Below are 18,115 nucleotides of genomic sequence, written 5' to 3' on the forward strand. Positions count from 1 at the left end.
TATTTCAAAGCACTAAAAGGTTTTCAAGACCGTTTAATTTTTTGTTTTTATGTGTTTGTGTTGTAGGTTACAGACATGTACAGTTGAGAACACAGCACAATGAGTCTCTTGAAGTCTCCAGCTTATTTATCTACAGCCACAGAACAGAGGAAGGTCCAGCAGGGGGCGCTACTGCCTCATCTTTGGTAAGATTTATTCAGGTTTGCTGCTTTTAAGAAAAACTGTAGATCAGATTCAACTTCTTCGTGTTACTGTAATTTTAAGGCGCACTAAATAATGCTTTGCAATCCAAATAAATTCAGAGAAAGTGGAGAAAGTAAGTGGGAACATCTGGCATTCAATGTGTTTTTATAATGACCTGCTGCCTTACATCTCTGACTCCCGAAACAGCTGTTCAGTTCTGAGGAGAAGCATGCGTCTCAGCAGCACAGGGTGACGGTGCACTGCGCTCCCGGTCCTGAACCCTTCACTGTTTTCTGTGTTACCGAGCAGACCACCGCCAAACAGCTGCTGGACGTGGTCAGTGCTGTAGAATCTGTGGAGCAATTTATAAAGGCGGCAGTCACAGGAGTCACACACTTTTAAGCTTCTCTCTCTTCTCTACAGGTCGTGGGGTCAGCGGGAAACCCATCCGAATACTTTTTGTGTGAGGAGAAGGTTCCCCTGTTGAAGGAACGCAGCGAGGTGAAGCGCTGCCCGCAGCACCGAGCTCTAGCACCTGAGGAGGAGGTGGTCAGGGTGGTGTCCAGCTGGAACACTGAGGAGGGATATGTGAGGAGACTGTGCCTCAAAACTAGAGAGGAGGTACACATGTTTAGTAGATGCAGTTAGAGTAATAAGCTGTTTCTCATAAGCTTTTGTGAAGGCTATTTTGCAGACTCTGGCTCCCCCTTGTGGTTGTGTCATGCACTGTTTGACTGTTACTGTTGCTTTTAATTGCTGCAGAACTTGAATGAGAAGAACACAGTGGTGGAGGGAGAGGAGGAGGTGACTGTGGCAGGCAGAGAAGGAGGTGGAGGAGGAGGAGGGGAGGATGATATGTTCTTTGTCCAGGTCCATGAAGTTTCACCCGAACAGCCTCACACTGTCATCAAAGCTCCACGCTACAGCACGGCTCAGGATATCATACAGCAGGTGAGTCCAGGAAAAACAAACACATTATATAAACAAGCATGAGTCACAGCAGAAAGCGCATCCTAATATTTTCATTGATATTTCTCAATTTTCTTCGTTTTTTGGCCAGACTCTGTCAAAGGCTAAGTATTCCTACAGCATCCTCGCTAACCCCAATCCATGCGACTACGTGTTGATGGAGGAAGTGACCAAGGACGTCAGCTCTAAGAAGTCCTCGTCCACCAAGCCTCTTCAGCGAGTGCTGCTGGATCACGAGTGTGTCTACCAAGCTCAAAGCCGCTGGCGGGGCGCGGGAAAGTTTATTCTTAAACTCAAAGAGCAGGTAGCTCTGAGCACGACGACCAATTTCTAGTCCTAGAGACTCTTTAGGTTTTTTTCTTAGTTTTATTTAATATTATTGTTTATTGTAGCAATACTTTTAAAGAACATTTTAGTTTTTTTGCTTTCCTTGTGCACGTCCACAAAGGAGACCGTTTTATATGCGCAACTTTGCTCTCAGCCACCATCTTTCTAACATGCTGTTCTTTCTGGGGATGCAGCGATACATCGGGCGAACATCTATATCGGTGATAACAGCCTTGTTGTATCAGCCAATAGGATGACCAATATAACTCAACTGATATTTATCTGCTGAGTTGCATCCTTTTTTGTGCTGGTTAATAGTGATGAAGAGCCAGAAGGCCAAATGGGTGTTAAAAACATCAGTATGAGTGTTGGCCCAGAGTTTGATAATCGCTGCATGTCTAATTCCTGCTCAGTACGCTGTTGCTTGCTCACCAATGTGTTTTAGCATGCTTAATTGCCTACATAAAATAACCTGTTCCTGTGACCCTTATTTCCCAAATCTTTCATCTGTTTTGTGCTTTCCTTTGTAGTGTTTTCCATCTGCTTTGTTACTAATATGCTTATGTAACTCTATGCTCTGTACATTTTAATGCTTTTAGCGTTTTATCTATTTGTCATCGTTCTGCGCTTGAATTTTGTTTGTTTTGTTTTTTTCTCGCTCTGACAGCCTGGAAATAATGTGTTTAAATGTCCTACCTTGCTAAATAAAGGTCGAATGCCTCTGTAAGCTCTATTTGTTTAAGTTTTTTCGTCTGTCTTGAGACAAAATCTGAAGAAATAGAAAAAAGTAAAGGGGATCATGTAGATTGGTGTTTTCTCAGCTCTTATGAGTCTGCTCAGGCTCTACTGGCACATTTCTTATGCTGTAAATGCATCTCTTTTACACGGATTCACTTCTGTTCCCAGGTGGTGAGGGAGGACAAAAAGAAAGTCATCTCCTTTGCCAGTGAGCTCAAGAAACTGACTAGTCGCAGCCGCAGCATGACAACTGGCAGCGGAGTGGATGGCCCTGCCCAGAGTAAGGATGATAGAGCTGCATGCTGTGTGGCTCTGACAGAGCTCCAGGAGTGAGGCTCACACTGTGCCTGCCGTGTTTGCATGGGAAAGCAACAGAGGTACCGTATGTCATCTCTAACCTCTAACATTCGAGAAGTAGAACTCAGTGTGAGTGGGAAAAATTGCCACTATTTTTGAAAAGTACAAGCAGGGTTTGGATGGGATAGATTTAAAATTGTTGATGGATTATAGGTGTCATGTAAGTACAATGTAAAAACCAAACAAAAATATGGTAGCTCTCAGTGTGATCGACCTTTCTTTTAAAGTGCCTTACACTCTTCTTATTATTATAGTTTTTTTTAAAGTCTCCCAATTGAGATTTTGGATGATACTTTAAGTACAAGAACTATTTTAAATTGGAAAATTAAAGTCATGATAATAATAATGATAATGATAATAATTAAAAAAAACAGACTATTTATTAACTCCAAATCTGCTCCAGGCTGCAGGATCTTCTGACTCGCGTCTCCAAGGTGATCTGCAGAGTTTTTGTGCAAAAAAAAGAAATAAAGTGAAAATGAATGGAAGCAGATTCATTTTTTATCTAACTCCACCATTAAAACTCTAGGTGTAAGTGGTGTTTTTATCCTGTGTCGAGCTTCTTCTTGTACCTGAACAAATTTAACGTGAAATTGGGGCTAATAAATGAATAAAAAATAAATAAAATCCCTGCAATAAATAGAAACATTACAGTGTATACACTCACTGGAAGTACTTCGTCTGCTGCACCAGACACTAGACTGGCTATTGTGTTATCATTATGAGGAAGATGAATGCTGTGGTAGCCTGTACCTGTCAGGTTTAGTCTCATAGAAGCATCATCAAAATGCAAACGCCGCTCATAACTGTGGCAGTCTGCATTGCAGTGATAGGTAATTACATTTCTGATAGGTTGATCACCTGTCATCATGTGATGACATCACTGTTTCTGACAATGACGCCCAGTGTGTATTCTTGACATTTAACAAATGTCTGGAACTTTTTTTCCCCCCTTCATAAAACGATTGCAGTGCCCTTTTGAAATCTTTTGTCATTCAGATCCTGTCTTCTTCTTCTTCATCTTACCTACTTTTGCAGGCTTATTGCTGGATTCATTAGCAGTTTATCATCACAGCTAGGTTAGCAGATGTGTGTTAAAATGGCAGAAATGTGTATTTCATGACCCAAATGAGAGGCTATGCATGAGAGAACTACAGAAACGTGATCAAATATTGCTCAACAGGGCAACACAGTCATTCTCCTTCATTTAAGATTGCGTTTTTAACGTCATAGCTGTTTTTTAATTGGGACTGAACCCTCTCATACTTCATTCTAAAAGTAGTAAAAATACTCCCCTTGTAAGGACTTTGAAGTAAATTAATCCTAATTACAGACTATTACTATACAAAGAAGGGTCATACAGTACAAGGCTAAATGGCAATTGTCACCATCGGTCAGCTGTAGAAGAGGTGTTTAATCAGCACTCTCAATTGCGACTTTCAATTTAAAACAGATTAAAAAAATGAGCTCTGAAGAGGCAAAACCATGTGACAAATGTGCAGGTGATGGACAATAATATGCTAACTGGAACACAGAAAAAGATTTGTATTTGTGCTTGTGGTCATTTTTGCAGTTTACTTCAAAGTCTGTTGTTTTAAAACCCCTTACAGTCTAAGGCAGCCATTTTTCACATTTTTAACAGACGATCACTTTCAACAATTCATCAGGGTTGTGTTATTAACAAGTGTTGTTGTGGTGTGTCTTTCTTTAATTTTTTTTTTTTTTAAACTAAATATTGAAAAACAGAAACATGAAAATAGATCCTATTTCCTCTTCAGGGTACCTGTCTGCAGCTGCAGGTCTGAGGGCATGGGTGACAGAGGGCAGGGTGGGGGCTGGAAGGTTCCTACAGGCCTCCTCCAACTCTTTCAGAGGGGAGCTCCTATCTGTCCACCTTCCCACCTCTTCTCTGACCCTTTCAGCCTGGAAGCTTTACCTCCTCAGGAACTGGAAGACCCACAAATGAGTTATAGACACAGAGAGACTTGCATCAACTACTTCTTAACTTGGAGAATTTCTCTTTTCACAAGGTGTTTTCAGTGATGGTCTCGTGCATTGTCGGGTTCTGAGATTCCCTCCTGTCAAAGTAGAATCCAATCCTACCCTGTGTTAAATGAGCAAGTGAAGGACAGGATTCAGTCCAGGCTCTGTTACTGGGTTAGGTGACAGGTAATGAGCCCCTTTTTGCTTGGGAGGAGATTGGCAAGCCCACCCGCTGTCATCCAGGAGCTGTGATGGTCGTGGGCTGGTAGCTCAGCTCCTCTTGGGGCAGCTGTTTTTATTGAAGTCCGCTGGGACATGAAATGGCAAACTGTCCCTCATATTTCAAATAAATAAGAGAGGAGAAAAAAGATTCCTGTGTCACATACAGAGAATAATTCTGGCTTTGATGGTTGCTAAATTGCCATTGGATTTATTGAAATGGTAAAACACAAACTATTTGGAGTATTTATTTTTCCTTTTCAAGGACTATTAAATCTCCACAAGTGACTACGCGCCTTGTGCGCTAGCATAATTCTTTGAATAAATCTTTTGTACAGTATGTTTAAAACAAAGAAGTAAAATCCACACTTTGCTAGTAAATGTTAAAATGGACGAAGAGATGTAGGAGATTGTTGTTGCTTCCTCAGGTATGGGCTCATTTGGTTGAGGGCATTGTGAAGGAGGCTGACAAGCTGGCTTGTTTGGTTCTTTCCCTACTGTTCCAGTTTCACAGTACTGTAAGAGCACATTTTGGGGCAGTGCAGATGAGCAAAGCTCACAGAAAGACGCAGCCAAATGTGAGGATAAAGAATCAGAGGCTTCTATTCTATTTAAATGTCGTAAAAATGGAAGCAGTTTATCGGACACTACCGTATTTGCCCTAAAAATGTCAATATATGAGGAGCGTTTTAAGGCAGTGTAGGCAAACACTATTATATTCTGCAAATGCAAATGTGGAGCAACTTCTCACTGTTTTGGTAAAGTTGTCTTGTGTTGGTTTAAAATGTTGCAACACTGCCTCCAACATTTGATGATTTTGTGGCTGTATCTCTGAGGATGATCTGCTTTGTTAAACAGAGTATCTTATTGCTTACATCATTGTGCACAAATATCAACCATATCTCACCTTGTCAGCCAAACTGAGCAGTTAAAAAAGTTAAAAAAGTATAAATATGAATACATATACATTACTAATGTAATTTAAACATGGGGTATTGCATTTTAATAGTGTGAATACAATGCTATCACCAGAACTGTTTGTTAACCTTTTTTGTGCAACAGTAAGCTTTCTGAATATTTACATTGTTAAATGAAAAACTGGTGGAGCCCAAAACATAGTTACAAATTTAGTCAGACATTCATTACTTCAGAGATTGTTCAAATATGGACATTTCCTCTGTTGGACCTGATTATAATTGAGTATTTCCTGCAAATTCCTACATCATTTTATTGGTGCAATGATGGTTATAGCGCTAAGATCCTTTGGAGAGCATCCCGGTCTTCTTCAAACAACGTTTTGCACTTTTTGTTTTCCTTTTGCTGTCGTCATCAATGTTTTTGTGTTACTGTCTAATTAGTGACAGCAACTTGATTGTTATGGTTAGAACTGCTTCTGTCTTGTTATGTCGTTGTATTTATTACTTTTAATTTCAGCCCAGTCACAAATTTAGTTTTAAAGAAAGCACAAGTACATTTTGGGGGAGTTTTTTGTCAAACTTATAGGTATGTATTCCGTGTTTCCCACACAGAATTGAATGTTCGTAATGCAATTGATTGGTTTTTCTTTAATTTATTGGTCTGGACTTACTGTCCTTGATTTTAAGAGCAGCATCTTTATAGATATTTAATGTAAGTAATGACTAGATTTTTTTTTCTTTCTTCTGCACATCTAAATCTACATTCAAAATTCATTTGGTGCCACTTTTCTCTCTTTTAATAAGCGACATTTCGATATTTTAGGACTAATAGTAACTTTTTATTTTACTTCCTCCCATTTGGTTAATGACGTTACCAAATATACATTAAAAAATAATAACATTAAGATGTAAAACGACATGATACATCTTGAATATTACCCAAAAAGGAGCCGTGACACAAAATCAAGTCCATCATCAAGACTCAAGAACACAGACCTGCTGTATTATGGTTATTTTATTTCTCCATTTAAAATTTTCACTCAGAAAAATCCCTTTTGAGTCTCTTTATTGAAAGCTGTTTCAATTCATTCCTGCTAACTCAGTTTTAGGCTTATTATAAATCCTACTTTTATAAAAATGGAATCTTTTTACCAATATTCCAGAATACTAAAAATTTAACAAACTAGAATTATTTGTTTAAAGAAGCTTAAAAACCTTTCAAAAATGCTTAATGCCAAGTAATGAGTTATAATTTTAGTGCAATAGTGAAGATCTGTTATTCTTCATCTTTTTAATACCTACAAACGACTGACATGTTCCACTTTAACTCATACTTTGACCTGATTAATATTAATCACATGCATGGATTCTGTTTTGTTGGGAGTAAGGGAGTAAGGTGGGACCTAAGGCTTATGATATTTAAGGTAGATGAGACTGTGATCCCAGAAACCACAACTCTATATCGGTGATAATTAAGCTGCAATCCTTTAATCCAGTCAGGCTTTTGTTACTCTGTTTCTAATTTAAACTTTGGATAAAAAAAAGCCATTACGCAAAGCAAAACCTAATCTTTCACGAAATGGTCATTACAACTACATGCCTGGATGAAAGCGATATCAGCTCTAATAAGCGTGTGAAATCCACAGTGATTCCACACAGGAAGGGACATTTTCAGTTTTAAATCTGTGAGTTATAACACCACCACATCTTGTTTCCTTTTTTTCCTCTAACCTCTAGACCTCGTTTCTGAATGTAACTGTTCTTAACCTGAGACAAATATGTGTTTGAAGTTATTTATTTGAATGTGAAGCCCTGGTTGGCATTTGTGTTGTTTATGCGTAAGTTCCTGTAAGTAGTTATTAGTGTTTGTTTATTTATTTCAGTATGTGAGAGGGTGAACTCTACTGCCCTGACTTTACTCAAACGTATTTAGATATGTAAAGAAATATTTGACTGTAAAAAATTTAGTGTATTATTCATACTTATGGCATGTTATTCTGCAGTATGCAGCAGCATTTTATTTCCCATAACTGTGGACTAAATCTGACAATTTGAGACTTTATTTTACATTTTGGTGTATTCATTATATCCACGTGTATGCTGTCAAGCTATGTTTTGATTGTTAGCACTTTCCATAAGCGGTCCACTATACACTTTAACATCCGCTCTCTGTGTTATGCCATGACTGTCAAGTGAACATTTGTCTATTTACTTGAATCTTTAAATGGATGGTAATCGGTGGATTTTATTTTTTGTCATATGAATCACAATAAAAATGGGAAATACTTTGATCTCTTTCCTATGTCCAGAGGATGGCGTATCAGGATTTCTAAAAACTGTTATGCATTTTGAGATTGATAAGACCACGTGGTAAGTGGCAATTTTCCACTCGATTGTAGTCCATCTCCAATGACCAGGGATGGACAGAAGAATGATGCATGTTAAATGAAAAGACAGCAGAGGAAGCTGATTGGTTTCATTTGATTTGAATTCACTGGATTGGTTGATGATCCATGTCCTCTGTAACACATCGATGAGGAGCGCGGGACCTAATGTCAGACGAATTAAAATAGGAAGTTCAAGCAAAGACGTCACTGACAGTAAAACTATTTATACAGAATTTTCTCGTTGCATGCTAGAGATTTAGAGTTTCTAATCTGAGTTTGCAGAGGATGGTCCATAAAACTGAAAATATCCAATGAGCAGCAGTTCTTTGAACAGAAATGTGTTTTTGATGCCAAAGGTTAGAAAAAACGTGGCCGGACTGCTTGGAGTACCACTTATTGTAACTCGATGCAGAAGAGCATCTCTGAATGTTAGGGCAGCAGAAGACCACACTGGGTACTAGCTAACAACAGGAAACTGAGTACAGTTCACATAGGCTCAGTGAAAGTGAACAATAGAAGATTGAGAAAATGTTACCTGATGTACTAAGTCTTAATTTCTGCTGTGACATTCAGTTTAGAATTTGGAATAAACAAAGTGAAAGCACGGATCCATCCAATCTTGTATCAGTGCTTCAGCCTGCTGGTGGTGATGTAATGATGTGAGTGATATTTCCTAATATTCCCTTAGTAGGAATAACCTACCTGAGCATTGTTGCTGACCACATCCATCTTTTTATGACCCCAGTGTTCCCATATGTCCGACTGTGTGATGCTATCGTGTCAATATGGACCAAGGTTTCCAGCACCTTGTTTAATCCATACCATGAAGAATTAAAGCAGATTTGATAGAAAACAGGGTCCAACCCAATAATGGCAAAGTGTACAAAATAAAATGGCCTGTGAGAGTTTAAAGCCAGCTTCTTTGTAACCTGTCAGAGTCATAATGTTTTGAGCATTTATAATGGAGCAAACATGATGACTCACTTTGTTTTGGGGATGAAATGTTCTGTCTCACAATGTTCCAGCTACTAATCAAATCTCTGGTTGCTGTGTTAGAGCTTAATAAGCCACGTTAAGCCTGTCTTCTCCAGTAAAACAGTGGCCTCCGGAATCAGTGAAAATTTTAACAATCAATTTTGTTGAATCAGTGTTAGCTGCTCAGATGTGCCCTTCCTTCCAGAAACTGTTTAAAATATGACTCTGGTACACTCCACTAATTCCAGGTAATAAGGAGCACACAGTTTCAAATATCACCACCCGTACTGCACCCTCTGTTGATTTCCTTAATGCAAAATTATGTGGTCATCCAATTAAAGGTGAAAGTTTTAAACCCCGGTAATTCTGGAGCTTAATGATCCCAGTTTTTCAAGACTTCAAATAAAACTGTATGCAGTTCACAATTAAAAAGTTTCCTCCAACCTTATTGTGAGCAACTTTGATAAAGGAGAGGGCTTCATGTGCGAAGTTAAGTAGATTTCCTGTGGTAGTGTGGAATTATAATTTCAGTATCTTCTGATCAATATCGGTTTAAATGAAATTTAATTAACTATTAATGGCGAAGAAGAAGTAAACTTTTTTTTTTGTTCATGAAATTAAAGCTTTGGTTTTACATTTTTGGCAATATGTGCCTTCTTGCAAGAGAAGATCAATAAGAGAAAGGCATGAAGACTGGAAACTGCATCCATAAACTTCAGTAATTAGCATTTTTTTAAAAAAAAAAAATTCATTTATAAAATATGTAAAATTGACAAGTTTGGGACAGAGCTGTAACTTTTTTTTACTGCTGCTAAGCAGGAAGGAGGCATATCTGTCTTTTTTCATATTTATTAGACAGGTGTTTAAGTGATATTGATCTTGTTTAAGCAAGAATAAAATTAACTCTTATTTTATGTCCTTTTTTCAAAGGGTCATTTTAAATAAAATCATTAAAAACTCTTTAAAGTATGTTAAAGTTGCCGTATAATCATCTTTCCTCACTATAAGGTTGCTGTGAGTTTGCATCTACCTCTGAACCCCAAATCTCCACCACGACCTCGTTAACTGTTCCTCGGTGTGACAGCTTTAGCCAAGCTTAAAATTAACTCTAGCTGTTTCATTTGGCTTGATTATCCCGCTTTCTTAATGTTGTGGAGATGCTGTGCTTAGATTGTAGGTGTAACTTCAAATGGGAACTAATGCTCTTAAGACCTAACCAACGCTTACTAATTACCATAATGTCCTTTTCACTAGCTTTCAAGCCAAAAATTAAAACAACTGCAGCAACAACTGCACTTCTTTGAAATATTTGAGTCTGGTTTCCAAATCCAAATGCTCATAGTCTGTATACAGACCCAATGCTGCCAACCAAAGCATTAGCTCTTTGGCTAATAAAATGCTAGAACGTATCGAATAAGCTGTACCACACAGTGGGATGTATTGTTCTTTAGAAGTTCCAATAAAAACATTCCAAAAAGCATCAACCCCATAACATCAGGTAACAGGTATTCACTACAAGGCGGTAATTTTCATATCTCAAATTGGGAATTTAACATATCACTCTACAGGGGGTGAAGCTAGGCTGAAGTGCCTGTTGGCAAAAAGCAGAGGTTTTGACTTTACATGCACAGCTTCTACCTAATTTATTGAAAGATGCTGTTTTAGTGACTGTTCCGAATTTCGGTCAAAAACCCTAAATGCTTCCAGGCCGGTTGCCCGTACAATAGCAAAATTAGTTAAGACGGAGCTTTTAAGGAAAACAGAGTATGTGCTTTAATCCCTATGCAGTTTGCTTAGAGACCAAAGAGAAGAGTAGACAACGCCACTGTGAGCTTATTGAACCTAATTGTCAAAAATGTTAAAGTATTGTTGATTTTTATTTGGCCTTCAATACAATTAACTTCCATATTTTAATATGAAAATCTTGAGGATCTGAAACCTGTTTCATCAAGTCTGCTTCTTGAATGGCTCCAAGAAAACAAATATATGTCAAAGGTTTTCAAACCTGAGCACACTGGACCAACGGTGTGTTGCTGCCCGTCCTACTGGTACACTGCAGAAGGTGTATGGAACAATGAAGGAGGTGTAGTCCCTCCAAAGTCTTCCCTTCACCAAAAATCAGCAGCTAGATAGTTAAATCTTGTTCCAACAGGACCATGATACCAAACACACTTAACTAATTTTGGAATGAATAAAGCAGGCTAACATTAATCTTCTGAAATAGCCTTCCTGAAGCCTCAACTCTATTGAAAATTTGCAGACTACGCTTAAAAGCCGTGTCCGTGACAGGAAACCAACCAATTTAAAAAGAAGGGTGTTGAAGTTAAACCTTGGCTCCTGTTTTTCCAGCCTTCAAGGTTGCAACTTGGGGTTTAGCAGCATATCATCAAGTTAGCGAAACCACATTTCAATGGTTGGAATTTTATTTGGATAAAGTCTGCTAAGCAACTTTACAAGGATAAAAAGGCAAGTGTGAACAATACACGACTTCATGTGTTAATGAAACATGTCAGGCAAATTCAAGATGAGTTGCGTCAGTAGTCGTAATACTGAATGAGTCACTCAGTTCCATACAGACACCAGTCGCTTAAAGGGCCATTAAAAAGTTCACGCACCTTTGCCTCTGCTATCAAAGTAGAAATATAAGTCCTCTCAGTCTAGGTCCAGTTTTCTAAAGGTGTTGCAGCTCTGAAATCAGGTCAGTTTCACTGGAGAAGGTACAAAAAAGTGACATTTAATAAGTAATCCAAATAACCAATTAAACGCCAATGAATTTATTCTGTTTTTGCTTCAAATATAGTTCCATCACTTCTCTGAATGTAAATAAAATAAATTAACTTCTACCAGCTGATATGTGAGGAATCTTCCATCACAGACAACAGAATAGCAAATCATGTAATTAGATTTCTTCCAATTGACCTGGAGCATCCCTGTTAGTTCCACAACTAATGAACAGAAATTATGTCTGAATGTTTCAGTGATCTTGGCAATATGGAACGAGCACAGTGGCGTAGCGTTCAGTCAGAGTTTGGTCATGGGTATGTGAAGGCTGTTCCACGGCCCCATCCATAACTCCTCCTCGTCCGACTGCGTTCTGTCACTCGGGCACTCCAGCGGCTCTCTGACGACGAGTCCGTCCGTGTTGTCGTTACTGCCGTCTACCGTGGACTCTCTCTCGCCTTCTTCCGACTCGTTTCTCTCCGCTGTGCTCTGGGGCTGCTCCGTACCTTCCTGTGCCGCTTTGAGCAGGTTCGATTTCGACGCCACGCTTTCCGGGCCTGCGTTGCTGGTGCTGGTTGACCCTAAAGAAACGCTGGATTGTCGCGTGTTGAACACATTCAGCGTTTTGCTGTCAGGGTTGGAGAAAGAGGACGTGGTTGTCGTGGTGGCAACCGTTCCCGAGCTCTGGAAGGTGCGGAGTGTGTTGCACCCGCCGGCCGGCGTCGTTCTGAAGCTGTTCAGGGGAACTCTTTCTTCCAGTGTGGCAGCCATTTTGTCTAGTTTTTTAAAGTGCTTTGCCAACCTTGAGCTGAAGATAGGAGAGGGGAGTTTGAGGTTGTTGTTCGTAGTAGTGGTTTGCGTGGGCCCTGTGGTGTTTACTGAGCGTCGGGTGCGGATGATGGAGCCATTCTGGGCCACGTAGATGCTCCCGTTAACGTTGACTTGGCTGTTGTGGGTGGAGGACAAGCGCCCACGTTGGGTTTCTGGTGCGCTTTCCTCACCCGTGGAGCTGGTCTCATACTCTCGGTCAAACACCAACTTGACCCGACGTTTTCTGCTGCCCTGCTGAGAGAAACACATCAATAATGTGACTTTAAACTGCTGACCTTAGGAGTTTCATTGAGGCAAGAGAAATGAATCGTAAAAGTGATGATACAAAGCACAAAAATTGAACATCTGCTGTCTGCCTCAAAGTGCTTTTTCGATAATGCCTCAAAACTCCTTCGGTGAACTGTACTGAGTAGTTACCCTGATGATGTATTGTGGTGTGCACTGGGGAACTTCACACAGTTCACACATCTACTCACAAAAGGCCATCGAAAGTTTAAAACTGAAATTAAAGGCATTTTGGAGAATAATGCACTCCTTCTTCCTTCTCTCACTAGCAGTGAGTGCCTCTGTGGTGTCGACATTGAACACATTTGCCTTACATGCAAAAAGTCTCTGGTTTGAGATCAGGAGGAGATACAAACCCAGCCTCAGGGGGTGTCAAAAGCTAGTGTACTTCCTCTGCCAGTCCCCAAGCCTGGATAAATAGGAGGGCTTTCTCAGGAAGAACTGTACCAAATCCAGTCTGTTTACCCATCTGCTGTAGCAAACCCTTGGGAAATAAGTACTTTTAGTTGCACCAGCAGCTTTGCAAGGATGTGTAAAAAGTTGACAGGGTGATGGCGTATCTCCATGATCTAATCTTTTTCAAAAATAAAGACTGACTATGTTTGACCCACATAAGTACTCTTGATTTATGATTTTAAGCTTCATTTCCAAGGTTTGGTTTGATTTAGGCGTACAAACTAGGATTAAAGCCTTTCACGACATTAAACAGCTTCCTTTGCTAGCATCAGAGACTTACCGGTGATGATATTAGCATCCATTTAACAAACAGTTATTCCCACAACTAACAGAGGTGTTACTACAAGTCGTAACAACCACTTGGGTCTCATTCCCAAGGTGTCAAAGCTGCTGGTGTCCTGCAGAGAAGCACAAGGTATCCAATGGCATCCCTGCTGTGATGCATTTGGTGGCAATACTGGTGCAAAACCGAGAGAGGTCCCACTCCCAACTCATTATGTACAGTATGGGCGCTTGTAAAGGACGGCCTTGTTTTAACTTAAATAGTTTACGATGTCTGAAAATAAGCAGGAGGTAAAAGCAACAGCAAGAACTATTAGGCAAGTGAAAATCCAGCAAAACAAAAAGTGCAAAGTACAAAGCTTCTAAACAGGACATGGCCCGCTGGCTGACAGAGACACTGTGATTTATTTATGCGTTGCTTTTTAAAAGAGGACAGTTATCTCTCAGCATCCAGTGCTACCGCTGCCAGTGCATCAAGGCATCTACACCAAAGGACACCTTGTGTGTTTCTCTTTGACAGAAGCGGTATCTGACAGAACAGCATTGTGTGATGGGCTAGGAAGACGATGTGTTACAATATCAGCACAGTGGCTTTCTGGGTTAATACAGTCTTTTAGGAAGACATCCTAAGAAACGCTGTGTAAAATCTATAACTAATAATAAATGATTTGACTAACTGTGAACATTGATAGCATTTATGTTTAGGTTATATTGCATTCAGAGTTCTCTCACAGCCGGAAATGGCCAAAGGGCGAATTCCACAACCCTGATTCCAAAAAAGTTGTTACACTGTATAAAATGTAAATCAAAACAGAATGCAGTGATATGCAAATCTCATAAACCCGTGTTTTATTCATAATAGAACACAGAAAATAAATTGAATTGTTTAAAAAACTGTTTAAACTGTTTTAACGCGTTGACGCCGTGCAGCCCTACGCACGGGGTGATCTGCGCTAACTTGCTAACGGAGATTTGCCACGTTAATGCGGTTATGGCGTTAACGTCATTTTAACGAGATCAACGCTAACAGCACTAGTAAAGACTCAAAATATCAGAAAGAAACAATCACACTAACCCATGTGCACACACTAGGTGACAATAGGAAGGAAAATCTGAGATGGAGTTGTTTTTTAAGGGAAGGCCTTACATATTTCAGCAAGACAATGCTGAACCACATACTGCATCTATTACAAGAATATGGGTTTGTAAGAGTTGAGGTGCTGAACTTGCCTCCCTGCAATCCAGAGTTTTCCCCAACCGGGAAACATTTGGCACATAAAGGAAAACTATGACAAATAAGACCCTGGACTGTTGGGCAGCTAGCTTCACTTATCAGACAAGAAATGTCCAGAAACTGCTCTCCTCTGACTAAAAAAGGGGTTAAAGTTGGGACTGTTGCTGCCATCAACTTTAAATTCTTCACACAACAGCCCAACGTTTATGGAACTGGGGTTGTATTTCAGTTGATATATGTATTTATAGGGAAATAAGGCTATCTACACACCAGAGTGAAGACATACCAAACCTTCTCTGGTCAGAAGACCCAACATTTGTAAAGATTTTCATTTAATTGCTGTTAAAATAAACGTGGTTTTTTTTTTTCATTTTAAAGTGAGAAAATGAGAAACAATAAAAAAAAAAACCACTTTGACTCACTGCAAATACAAAGACATGTCAGCAGTGTGACTCAACAAACCGGCCTTTGGATCATCTAATGATGAGGTTTTTTGTGTGTTTTTTAAATGAAAGAAACTGAAATGAGGAAATGATTTTGGAAATATAGCACATGTTGGTCTTGGATGTAATCTTTTAGAACACAAAACTAAATTATTTAAGTATAATATAGTAGGTCAGGGTCAACACTGCTACATGTTCACACACACATACGCACAATGTAACCCTTAAAGATTTTTTTAAATTCTGTTTAACCTTCATTGTATAGAAGAAAGTACATGTTCTCCATAACAAAGAAAGCATCTTTTCTTCCTGCTGGTAAACGCTGCTGGAAGAGCTGACTGCTAGCAGAAGAATGAGCAAAGAAAGAGAAATGACTAATGGAAAAAAAGCTTGAGTAAACCTTAAGTGCAACAAAGAGAGGTCAGTAAATAATCTGAGCCGTAGCAGCATAAGAGAAACAATCAGCTGGAAGTGGGAGCTTTCACAATCGGAAAACGAGACAAGTCGGCTCAGGGGGAAAAAACTGTAGATGTAAAGCAGAAAAGCACTTCACGAAGACGAGAGAAAGGCTGACTGGGGAAAAAGGGGGGGATTAAAGTTACAAGCCAAAGAAAGAAAGAAAAAAAAAGAAGAGAGACAGTCAGAGAGGGCAGCAGAGGACACGCCGACACTTTAAATTACAGTGGATGTAAATCACGCCAAACAAGAAAACACAAGAAAGAGAGAGATTAAAGTTATAAATTCCACTCAGGTAATGACTTCACTCTCAATCCAAGCATTTTCACCCCAGACCTTACTGAGTGGCAAAGAATTTAATCTCGGCTCAGCTGACTCCCAAATCCCCCTCTTCTTCATCTTCGGGATCTTCGCCTTCTTCCCCATCGTGGTCGCTGCTTTTCTCCTCCTCCTCATCCTCTTCGCTGTCCTCCATGATTGGTGACAAGTCGTCCGAGCTGTCGGTCGGGCCTGAGCTGATGTCCGACTGGGTGTGACTGGAAGCTTGCCTGCTCGTTGGCGACTTTCCCAATCCAGCACTTTTTACCTCTTCTTCTTCTTCAGATTCTTCGCTCTCTTCTTCACTCTCTGGCTCTGTTGCTTCACGTGAAGGCCGTCTGGAAGTTTTGGGCCTGGAACTAGAAACGGTTGAACGCGAATGTCTAGAACTTTCCGAGTCCCTGCTGCTGTTTCTATCAGTCTCTTTGCCGCTCCTGTCTCGCCGTCTGCTGCTGCGTTCCCTTCTAAAGCTCCCTCTACTGCTTCTGCTTTTATGACTCCTGCTGTTGCTGCTCACAGAACTATCACTAACGTGTCTTTTTGCCGGTTTTCTACTCATTTTTTTCCTCTCATCTTCCGTCTCAGACTCAGACCACTCTCCCAGCTCATCTTGGCTTTCCTCTTCCTTTGCGTTTCCTGAGTCGGACTCAGTTTTTTCTGTTTCTGTGTCATACTCGGCCTCGTCCGTTTCTGCCGGGACACGTAACGTGTGGCTGCTTGCGTCTGAGAAACTGAATTCCGACAGAGACTCTTTGCTGCCACTTCCTGTTTCCGAATCACTTTGAACACCGCCGCGAAATCTTGGTTCTTTTCTCCACCATCCTTCAATGGAGCTGTTCGGCTCTCCGAACTCCCACCTCCTCCCCTCCTCTCCTGTGGCTCCCTTAGACACTAAAGCAGAAACGCTCATATCTCCCATGGAGCCATACATCTTCCCTGTGTCCCAGCTTTCGCCGTTGCTCCACTGTCCACCTCCCACCCTGGCTGGTCCCTGGAGCCTTCTGGCTAGGGAGATAAGACTGAGAGCCCCGCTCAGCTTTTGTTCCATTGCTGGGGGTTTGCTTGCTTCAGTGGACATCTGGAAATAACTCCCATCTATGACCATGCTGCCATCCCGGCTGAAAGACTGGCCAGAGGACAACAGTCCAGGGAGCCATCCCCTGTGCTCTGGCCTGATGCCTCCTCCTCCTCCTCCTCCAACTGCATTGTTTGAGCTGCCACTTCTGTTGTTTCTCCCCCATGTTTCTACTTCTTCTCTTCCTCCCCTCTCCCTCCTTATTTCTACTGCTTCATCTCTGCCTACCCTTTTATTTTCCCTCTTCCCTGCTCCCTCATTCTCAAACCCAATTCTCACTCCTCCCACTTTTCCCTCCTCTACTTTTTCTCTTCCTCTGCCTCCCTCCTCTATCGGTCCAATTCTGGCTTTGTTCCATGGAGGGTGAATGGCAGGAGGCTGTCCAGACTTTTTCCCTGCAGAGGACAGTGTCGTACTCACTCGCATCAAAGCCTGCAACCTGGTAGCCACGCTTGAGCTCTTAGGTTTAGTGTTAGCAGTTGTACTGCCTTCTTGTTTTTTGTCATCCTCAGTCCTCACGTGTCCGTGGGTCTTTGTCAGGGCTGGAATAGGCTGAGCCTGAAGGTGGGAAGGGTGTGGAGCTAATTTGTCTCCTTGAACTTTTCTCCTCACCTGGTGCAATGATGACATTAGTCCAAAAACAAGTTAGATTACACTAACTACACTTGACCATAAAGAGTAATCACTACATATTAACTTTACAGCACGCTTTCAATATGAATAGTCACATAAAATGAAGACATTCCATTATGTAGTACATTGTAACAAAAATAAAAAGGATGTACTGCAACCTTAAAAGGATAGTTGAACATTTAGGATTAACAAACAGATCCCAAGTAGCATCCACATTCAGGCCTAATCTGCGTTACTTTTAGCGCTCGCAAATATGGGCCAAACACACATTGCCATCTGAGATGAGAAGAGCCCGAATTAGGGTTTCTTTTTAGGATAATGCTGTA

General features: G+C 40.5%; 2 protein-coding genes across 3 annotated transcripts in view; one reads left to right on the plus strand and one right to left on the minus strand.

The window, feature by feature from the left end:
* The window catches only part of plce1 (phospholipase C, epsilon 1), a 78,771-nt gene extending 70,791 nt beyond the window's left edge, over positions 1 to 7,980 (plus strand). For both annotated transcript variants that reach the window (XM_085171170.1, XM_085171171.1), the window contains 7 exons: positions 67 to 185; positions 391 to 519; positions 607 to 804; positions 946 to 1,134; positions 1,244 to 1,456; positions 2,386 to 2,497; positions 4,353 to 7,980. In XM_085171170.1, coding sequence (XP_085027296.1) covers positions 67 to 185; positions 391 to 519; positions 607 to 804; positions 946 to 1,134; positions 1,244 to 1,456; positions 2,386 to 2,497; positions 4,353 to 4,540 — 1,148 coding nt within the window. In that variant the 3' untranslated portion in view covers positions 4,541 to 7,980. The remainder of the gene's footprint in view (positions 1 to 66; positions 186 to 390; positions 520 to 606; positions 805 to 945; positions 1,135 to 1,243; positions 1,457 to 2,385; positions 2,498 to 4,352) is intronic.
* A 4,882-nt stretch (positions 7,981 to 12,862) lies between these two features.
* The window catches only part of LOC146512705 (protocadherin-15-like), a 231,453-nt gene continuing 226,200 nt past the window's right edge, over positions 12,863 to 18,115 (minus strand). Inside the window, exon 39 of the mRNA XM_085171180.1 lies at positions 12,863 to 17,768. Within this exon, the coding sequence (XP_085027306.1) occupies positions 16,131 to 17,768 (1,638 nt within the window). The 3' untranslated portion in view covers positions 12,863 to 16,130. The remainder of the gene's footprint in view (positions 17,769 to 18,115) is intronic.

The sequence above is a fragment of the Neolamprologus multifasciatus genome, chromosome 8 (assembly GCF_963576455.1).
Source record: "Neolamprologus multifasciatus chromosome 8, fNeoMul1.2, whole genome shotgun sequence".
Taxonomy (NCBI): domain Eukaryota; kingdom Metazoa; phylum Chordata; class Actinopteri; order Cichliformes; family Cichlidae; genus Neolamprologus; species Neolamprologus multifasciatus.